Raw genomic sequence first — 9,452 nt, forward strand, 5'->3', positions numbered from 1 at the left:
AGCTGGAAGTCCACGGTAAGTACGTGAATACAAGAAATATGGAGAAGTAGATGAAAGTCCACGGTAAGTACATGAATACAAGAAATATGGAGAAGTAGCTGGAAGTCCACGGTAAGTACATGAATACAAGAAATATGGAGAAGTAGATGGAAGTCCACGGTAAGTACATGAATACAAGAAATATGGAGAAGGAGCTGGAAGTCCACGGTAAGTACGTGAATACAAGAAATATGGAGAAGTAGATGGAAGTCCATGGTAAGTACATGAATACAAGAAATATGGAGAAGGAGCTGGAAGTCCATGGTAAGTACATGAATACAAGAAATATGGAGAAGTAGCTGGAAGTCCATGGTAAGTACATGAATACAAGAAATATGGAGAAGGAGCTGGAAGTCCATGGTAAGTACATGAATACAAGAAATATGGAGAAGTAGCTGGAAGTCCACGGTAAGTACGTGAATACAAGAAATATGGAGAAGTAGATGGAAGTCCATGGTAAGTACATGAATACAAGAAATATGGAGAAGGAGCTGGAAGTCCATGGTAAGTACATGAATACAAGAAATATGGAGAAGGAGCTGGAAGTCCATGGTAAGTACATGAATCAGCTCCTGTGTCAATTTTAAGTTCCCTTGGGATGTTCTTTCTCATCTCCACAGCACACTGAACCTAAGAAATAGGATGTATGTTCAACATGCCCACTTTCTGTGACTTCATTCACTGACTTGTTGCTGTTGCGACACACTCTGGCCCAATGTCCGATTTTATAGCAGTTGTGGCTTGTAGCTTTTCTTGCAGGGCTTGTCGGGTGTAGGCCTGGGATGCCCTTGTTCTCTGCCGCGCCGCCCTTCATGCCTGGTGTCGTGCCGTCGTCTGGGGCGGGCTTGTCGGGGGTTGTCCCTAGGGCCGGGGGGCAGCCGGACCTGTGGGGCTTGGGGGAGGTGATCGGCTGGTTCTCAGTGGGCAGTGGGGGCCAAGGCTTGATCGCTGACCCACCGGCCTGTGTATGGATTTATTAGTGTATATATGTGTGTGTGTGTGTGTGTCTACCTCTGTCTGTGTGTGTGTGTGTGTGTGTGTGTGTGTGTCTACCTCTGTCTGTGTGTGTGTGTGTGTGTGTGTGTGTGTGTCTACCTCTGTCTGTGTGTGTGTGTGTGTGTGTGTGTATGGAGGTATGTAAATGTATGTATGTGTATGTATGTATGTGTATATCATTAAATACAGTAGTGTAGTAGACCTAAGTATTCATTAAGTACCACCATAATGACAACATTAAATACAGTAGTGTAGTAGACCTAAGTCGGGGGTCGGCAACCCGCGGCTCTAGAGCCGCATGCGGCTCTTTAGCGCCGCCCTAGTGGCTCTCTGGAGCTTTTTAAAAAATGTATGAAAAATGGAAAAAGATGAGGAAAAAAAAAAAGTTTTTGTTTTAATATGGTTTCCGTAGGAGGACAAACATGACACAAACCTCCCTAATTGTTACAAATCACACTGTTTATGTTAAACATGCTTCACTGATTTGAGTATTTGGCGAGCGCCGTTTTGTCCTACTAATTTTGGCGGTCCTTGAACTCACCGTAGTTTGTTTACAAGTATAACGTTCTCCGACTTTCTAGGACGTGTTTTATGCCACTTCTTTTTCTGTCTCATTTTGTCCACCAAACTTTTAACGTTGTGCGTGAGTGCACAAAGGTGAGTTTTGTTGATGTTATTGACTTGTGTGGAGTGCTAATCAGACATATTTGGTCACTGCATGACTGCAAGCTAATCGATGCTAACATGCTATTTAGGCTAGCTATATGTACATATTGCAGCATTATGCCTCATTTGTAGCTATATTTGAGCTCATTTAGTTTCCTTTAAGTCCTCTTAATTCAATTCATAACTCATGACACAATATGGCTTTTAATTTTTTGCGGCTCCAGACAGATTTGTTTTTGTATTTTTGGTCCAATATGGCTCTTTCAACATTTTGGGTTGCCGACCCCTGACCTAAGTATTCATTAAGTACCACCATAATGACAACATTAAATACTGTAGTGTAGTAGACCTAAGTATTCATTAAGTACCACCATAATGACAACATTAAATACAGTAGTGTAGTAGACCTAAGTATTCATTAAGTACCACCATAATGACAACATTAAATACTGTAGTGTAGTAGACCTAAGTATTCATTAAGTACCACCATAATGACATCATTAAATACAGTAGTGTAGTAGACCTAAGTATTCATTAAGTACCACCATAATGACATCATTAAATACAGTAGTGTAGTAGACCTAAGTATTCATTAAGTACCACCATAATGACAACATTAAATACAGTAGTGTAGTAGACCTAAGTATTCATTAAGTACCACCATAATGACAACATTAAATACAGTAGTGTAGTAGTACTAAGTATTCATTAAGTACCACCATAATGACATCATTAAATACAGTAGTGTAGTAGACCTAAGTATTCATTAAGTACCACCATAATGACAACATTAAATACAGTAGTGTAGTAGACCTAAGTATTCATTAAGTACCACCATAATGACATCATTAAATACAGTAGTGTAGTAGACCTAAGTATTCATTAAGTACCACCATAATGACATCATTAAATACAGTAGTGTAGTAGACCTAAGTATTCATTAAGTACCACCATAATGACAACATTAAATACAGTAGTGTAGTAGACCCAAGTATTCATTAAGTACCACCATAATGACAACATTAAAATACGGTAGCGTAGTAGGTCTGCGTATTCATTAAGTACCACCATAATGACATCATTAAATACAGTAGTGTAGTAGACCTAAGTATTCATTAAGTACCACCATAATGACATCATTAAATACAGTAGTGTAGTAGACCTAAGTATTCATTAAGTACCACCATAATGACAACATTAAATACAGTAGTGTAGTAGACCTAAGTATTCATTAAGTACCACCATAATGACAACATTAAATACAGTAGTGTAGTAGACCTAAGTATTCATTAAGTACCACCATAATGACAACATTAAATACAGTAGTGTAGTAGACCTAAGTATTCATTAAGTACCACCATAATGACAACATTAAAATACAGTAGCGTAGTAGTACTAAGTATTCATTAAGTACCACCATAATGACAACATTAAATACAGTAGTGTAGTAGACCTAAGTATTCATTAAGTACCACCATAATGACAACATTAAATACAGTAGTGTAGTAGACCTAAGTATTCATTAAGTACCACCATAATGACAACATTAAATACAGTAGTGTAGTAGACCTAAGTATTCATTAAGTACCACCATAATGACAACATTAAAATACAGTAGCGTAGTAGACCTAAGTATTCATTAAAAACAAGGCAGAGGTTTTATTAACAAGTGTATTTAATATATTTGGCCACTGTAACATTACACACAGTTTGAACAGTAACACTGTGTTTGAATATAGGACAATAAAACACTGTACTTTAATCCAGTGATACTTTGGCACACCACTAGGTGAGCCCACGTACATAGCATACAGATATAACAGATATAACATATTTACTGATGCTAACATTGGGCTAGCGGCTGACACGGATGGATTCCTTCTTTCGCAGAGGTCACATGACTTTAGTTGTGGCTGACGCTACGTGGCAGCTGATTGGTCAGAACGTGCCAGCGCTCCACCTGCTGGCCTTGGTTCTTCAGGCAGTCTGTCCAGTGGCGAAGGGCGTGGCCCAGAGACTGAGCCCCCAGACACACGCCACCTAAACAGGAAGTGGACAGGAAGTCATTGAAAAGGCGGGACATCATCAGTGGCGTGTCACCTATGAAGTCGTTGGAGCGTCCCAAGTCGTAGTCCCACACGGTCACTTCCAGGGTCTTGGTGACCAGTTCTGACCGGGAGATCTCGTAGAAGAACTCCTGCGGAGTGCGGACGCTTCAGTGACCTTCGACCCCAGCACTTTTTAGTCAAGGTGACAAGAAGGTCAGCGTTTTTCTCACCTGGTTGAATTCAGGGTTGAGCGTCTTCTTCACTACTGCAGTTTTGTGTTTGGACTTCTTCTCCATGTCGGGCTTCAGGTATCTGCCGCACGCATCACATGTTAGCCAAGCCATTAGCATGCTACAAAGGTTAGCTGAGGAGTTAGCGCAGTGCTAATCAATGTTAGCTAAGGACTTAGCATTGTGCTAATAAACATTCATGAGGAGTTAGCACTGTGCTAATCAACGTTAGCTAAGGACTTAGCATTGTGCAAATAAACATTCATGAGGAGTTAGCACTGTGCTAATCAACGTTAGCTAAGGACTTAGCATTGTGCAAATAAACATTCATGAGGAGTTAGCACTGTGCTAATCAACGTTAGCTAAGGACTTAGCATTGTGCAAATAAACATTCATGAGGAGTTAGCACTGTGCTAATCAACGTTAGCTAAGGACTTAGCATTGTGCAAATAAACATTCATGAGGAGTTAGCACTGTGCTAATCAATGTTAGCTAAGGACTTAGCATTGTGCAAATAAACATTCATGAGGAGTTAGCACTGTGCTAATCAACGTTAGCTAAGGACTTAGCATTGTGCAAATAAACATTCATGAGGAGTTAGCACTGTGCTAATCAACGTTAGCTAAGGACTTAGCATTGTGCAAATAAACATTCATGAGGAGTTAGCACTGTGCTAATCAACGTTAGCTAAAAAGTTAGCACTGTGTTAATCAACGTTAGCTACAAAGGTAGCACTGTGCTAATCAACATTAGCTAAAGAGTTAGCATCAGTGTTTGTGCGGCTACATTTTCACGTAAGGGTCAGAGAATCCGTTCACGTCCATGGCTGCCAGGTGAGCGCAGCGCTTCACGCCAACGCACAGACCGCCCGCTAGCCGCCTGTCAGTCTGGTCGTTTCCCCCGGTGGGCAGAGGCAGGAACTGCAGCGAGAGAAGAAGACGACCTCTTTCCTCCAGACTGTGGAGCTCCCGCACCTCCCACTGGAACAAAACATCATCATCACCCTCTTTCTTTGTGGTGTCGCCAGTCCTGGTGTGGCCGGTCGTGATGTGGCCAGTCGTGGTGTGGCCAGTCGTGATGTCACCAGTTGTGGTGTGGCTAGTCGTGGTGTCGTCAGTCGTGTGGCTAGTCGTGGTGTCGTCAGTCGTGGTGTGGCCGGTCGTGGTGTGGCCGGTTGTGGTGTGGCCAGTCGTGATGTGGCCAGTCGTGGTGTGGCCAGGCGTGATGTCGCCAGTCGTAATGTTGCCAGTCGTGGTGTGGCCAGTCGTGATGTGGCCAGTCATGATGTCGCCAGTCGTGATGTCGCCAGTCGTAGTGTCGCCAGTCGTGGTGTGGCCAGTCGTGATGTCGCCAGTCGTGATGTCGCCAGTCGTAGTGTCGCCAGTCGTGGTGTGGCCAGTCGTGGTGTCGCCAGTCGTAGTGTCGCCAGTCGTGATGTCGCCAGTCGTGATGTCGCCAGTCGTGATGTCGCCAGTCGTGGTGTCGCCAGTCGTGGTGTGGCCAGTCGTGGTGTGGCCAGTCGTGATGTCGCCAGTCGTGATGTCGCCAGTCGTGATGTCGCCAGTCGTAGTGTCGCCAGTCGTGGTGTGGCCAGTCGTGATGTGGCCAGTCGTGATGTCGCCAGTCGTGATGTCGCCAGTCGTGGTGTGGCCAGTCGTGGTGTGGCCAGTCGTGGTGTGGCCAGTCGTGATGTGGCCAGTCGTGGTGTGGCCAGTCGTGGTGTGGCCAGTCGTGGTGTGGCCAGTCGTGATGTGGCCAGTCGTGGTGTGGCCAGTCGTGATGTGGCCAGTCGTGGTGTGGCCAGTCGTGGTGTGGCCAGTCGTGGTGTGGCCAGTCGTGGTGTGGCCAGTCGTGGTGTGGCCAGTCGTGATGTCGCCAGTCGTGGTGTGGCCAGTCGTGATGTGGCCAGTCGTGGTGTGGCCAGTCGTGATGTGGCCAGTCGTGGTGTGGCCAGTCGTGATGTGGCCAGTCGTGGTGTGGCCAGTCGTGATGTGGCCAGTCGTGGTGTGGCCAGTTGTGATGTCGCCAGTCGTGGTGTGGCCAGTCGTGATGTGGCCAGTTGTGGTGTGGCCAGTCGTGATGTGGCCAGTCGTGGTGTGGCCAGTCGTGGTGTGGCCAGTCGTGGTGTGGCCAGTCGTGATGTGGCCAGTCGTGGTGTGGCCAGTCGTGATGTGGCCAGTCGTGGTGTGGCCAGTCGTGATGTCATCATGAGTGAAAAGGAAGTGGTGACCTGCAGGTGTCACATGATGGTTGAGTACCTCTCGCAGGTAGCAGGAGATTCCTCGCACAGCTTCTCCTGTGGCGCTTGGAGATGGCAGCTGCACACACACACACACACACACACACACACACACACACACACACACACACGGTGTTGGCTACTTCTTGTGTGTGTGTGTGTGTGTGTGTGTGTGTGTGTGTGTGTGTGTGTGTTACCGGGGGCGGGTGTTCTAGGCAGGTGTGGAAGCGTGTGGCGTGCTGAGCGTGGAGTCTCCTGAGCGCCACTCTGGACTGACCAATGATCTGGTTCTGGGTCAGCTTGTCCTGGTCACACACGGTCAGCCTGCCAGGTGCAGAGCAAGAACAAGAACAAGGAACAGGTCTTCGCACGCACAGCAGGGGGCGCACCTGAGCGTCTTCCTGACGATGTCCTCCTGCGTGATTCCCACGTAGGTCAGAGTCTCCTCCCACACCGGGTTCAGACAGTTCCTCACCGTCTTTGTCTTCAGCTTGTTGGCCTGACACACATCATTAGCATATCCCTTAGCTCATTAGCATATATTGTATTTCAGCTCATTAGCATATATTGTATTTCAGCTCATTAGCATATATTTTATTCCTGCTCATTAGCATATATTTTCCTTTAGCTCATTAGCATATATTTTTATTTCAGCTCATTAGCATATATTTTATTCCTGCTCATTAGCATATATTTTCCTTTAGCTCATTAGCATATATTTTCCTTTAGTTCATTAGCATATATTATATTCCCGCTCATTAGCATGTATTTTCCTTTAGCTCATTAGCATATATTTATTCCTGCTCATTAGCATATATTTTCCTTTAGCTCATTAGCATATATTTTTATTTCAGCTCATTCACATATATTTTCCTTTAGTTCATTAGCATATATTTTATTTCCGCTCATTAGCATATATTTTCCTTTAGTTCATTAGCATATATTTTATTTCCGCACATTAGCATATATTTTCCTTTAGCTCATTAGCATATTTTTTTTATTTCAACTCATTAGCATATGTTTTCCTTTAGATCATTAGCATATATTTTATTTCCGCTCATTAGCATATATTTTCCTTTAGCTCATTAGCATATATTTTATTTCCGCTCATTAGCATATATTTTCCTTTAGCTCATTAGAATATATTTGTATTTCCGCTCATTAGCATATATTTTCCTTTAGTTCATTAGCATATATTTTATTCCCGCTCATTAGCATATATTTTTCTTTAGCTCATTGGCATATATTTTTTATTTCAGCTCATTAGCATATATTTTCCTTTAGCTCATTAGCATATATTTTTATTTCAGCTTATTAGCATATGTTTTCCTTTAGCACATTAGCATATATTTTATTTCCGCTCATTAGCATATATTTTCCTTTACCTCATTAGCATATCTTCCAGGTCAGCTCATTTGCATATATTTTATGTCATAGCATATCCTCCATGTTAGCTCATGAGCACATCTTTAACTTTAGCTCATTAGCATATCTTCTCGGTCAGCTCATTAGCATAACCTCTAGTTCATCTTATTAGCATATCTTCTCGGTCAGCTCATTAGCATAACCTCTAGTTCATCTTATTAGCATATCTTCTTGGTCAGCTCATTAGCATAACCTCTAGTTCAGCTCATTAGCATACGAAAGGTGTCCCAGGTTCCAATCTCACCTTGCAGGCGCCGGGCAGCAGGTGCACTTTGACGTAGGGGTCGGCCAGGCCATTAAAGTCCATGGGCTTCAAACCCTACAAACCATGAGGATGTGTCACCTGTTGTCATGTGACCCTGGAGGCCACGCCCCCACAGTCTCTCACCTTTCTTACCTTTGCCCGTAGAACCGTGCAGTGCAGCTGACTGGACGTCTGCTCGTACCTCAGCTCGAACTCCAGCGTGCCCAACGACGCTACACACACACACACACATTCAGTACACTTCATGAAGTGCACAGTGTACTTAGTGTGTGAATGCTAGCAGTGTAGTACTGTCCCAAATATAGTACTGTCCTTACACTGTCATAGTAAAGCTTAGCACTTAGTCAAACAGGTTAGCTGTGTACATACACACATACACAGACACACACATACATATATACACACACACACACATATACACACACATACACACACACAAACAGGCGTGTGTGACAGCAATGCTCACTGCAGTCATCACTGTCTGAGCTGATGGCGTCCATTGATGACATCACAGTGGTATGACTGAGGGTTGTCGAGGGAGAGAGTGGGATGGGGGACACGGGGGAGGTGGGGGACACAAGGGAGGTGGGGGACACAAGGGAGACTGGGGAGGTGGGGGACACAAGTGAGGTGGGGGAGACGGGGGACAGACGGGGGAAGTAGGTTGAAATTTGGCGAATGGCTCTGATTGGACCAGGACAAACGTCGATGGCCATGTGCTCCTGGATGGAGATGTTGAACTTCTTGCTTCTCCCAACACTCATTGGACCTCCTGTCAGCCACACATGCATACATGCGTCAGGTGTGTGTGTGTGTGTGTGTGTGTGTGTGTGTGTGTGTGTGTGAGACGAGGGTTGTGATGATGTCCACCTGAGTCAATATGTTGATATTCAAGACTTATGTCAATATAATAATGAACATTCATGTACATGTAATGTAACATAATGTAAGTATAATGTAACTATAATGGAACTGTAATGTAACAATGTAATTTTAATGTAACTGTAATACAACTATAATGTAATTGTAATGTATCTATATTGTAACTGTAATGTTACTAATGTATCTGTATTGTAAGTATAATGTAACTGTAATGTAAGTATAATGTAACTAACATAACTGTAATGTCAGTATAATGTAACTGTAATGTAAGTATAATGTAACTGTAATGTAAGTATAATGTAACTAACATAACTGTAATGTCAGTATAATGTAACTGTAATGTAAGTATAATGTAACTGTAATATAACTAATTTAACTGTAATGTAAATGTAATATAACTATAATGTAACTGTAGTGCAACTATAATGGAAGTATAATGTTAGTATAATGTAACTTCAATTTAACTTTAATGTAACCATAATGTAACTGTAATGCAACTATAATGTAAGTATAATGTAACTATGTCAGTCTAATGTAAGTATAATGTAGCTGTAATGTCAGTTTAATGTAACTGTTATATAACTATAATGTAACTTCAATGAAGGTATAATGTAACTGTAATGTCAGTATAATGTAACTTCAATGTAACTAATGTAATTGTA

The 9,452-nt window shown here is 43.0% G+C and overlaps 2 protein-coding genes across 4 annotated transcripts in view; one reads left to right on the forward strand and one right to left on the reverse strand.

Annotated features, from left to right (window-relative positions):
- The first annotated feature begins 1,587 nt into the window (after positions 1–1,587).
- The window catches only part of sgf29 (SAGA complex associated factor 29), a 35,634-nt gene continuing 27,769 nt past the window's right edge, over positions 1,588–9,452 (forward strand). The window contains exons 1-2 of one of the 2 annotated variants that reach the window (XM_062037158.1): positions 1,588–1,692; positions 3,592–3,962. The gene's annotated coding sequence lies outside the window, so the exon portion shown is untranslated. The remainder of the gene's footprint in view (positions 1,693–3,591; positions 3,963–9,452) is intronic. The other variant, XM_062037157.1, reaches the window with a different exon arrangement.
- The window catches only part of doc2a (double C2-like domains, alpha), a 7,633-nt gene continuing 1,746 nt past the window's right edge, over positions 3,566–9,452 (reverse strand). Inside the window, exons 2-11 of one of the 2 annotated variants that reach the window (XM_062037156.1) lie at positions 8,375–8,680; positions 8,041–8,120; positions 7,888–7,962; positions 6,608–6,717; positions 6,416–6,542; positions 6,238–6,297; positions 4,766–4,959; positions 3,980–4,061; positions 3,802–3,898; positions 3,566–3,741 (exon numbers count right to left, since the gene is read on the reverse strand). In XM_062037156.1, coding sequence (XP_061893140.1) covers positions 3,605–3,741; positions 3,802–3,898; positions 3,980–4,061; positions 4,766–4,959; positions 6,238–6,297; positions 6,416–6,542; positions 6,608–6,717; positions 7,888–7,962; positions 8,041–8,120; positions 8,375–8,672 — 1,260 coding nt within the window. In that variant the 5' untranslated portion in view covers positions 8,673–8,680 and the 3' untranslated portion in view covers positions 3,566–3,604. Of the gene's footprint in view, positions 3,899–3,979; positions 4,062–4,765; positions 4,960–6,237; positions 6,298–6,415; positions 6,543–6,607; positions 6,718–7,887; positions 7,963–8,040; positions 8,121–8,374; positions 8,681–9,452 lie in introns of both variants that reach the window. The other variant, XM_062037155.1, reaches the window with a different exon arrangement.

Source organism: Entelurus aequoreus, linkage group LG25 (assembly GCF_033978785.1).
Source record: "Entelurus aequoreus isolate RoL-2023_Sb linkage group LG25, RoL_Eaeq_v1.1, whole genome shotgun sequence".
NCBI lineage: Eukaryota > Metazoa > Chordata > Actinopteri > Syngnathiformes > Syngnathidae > Entelurus > Entelurus aequoreus.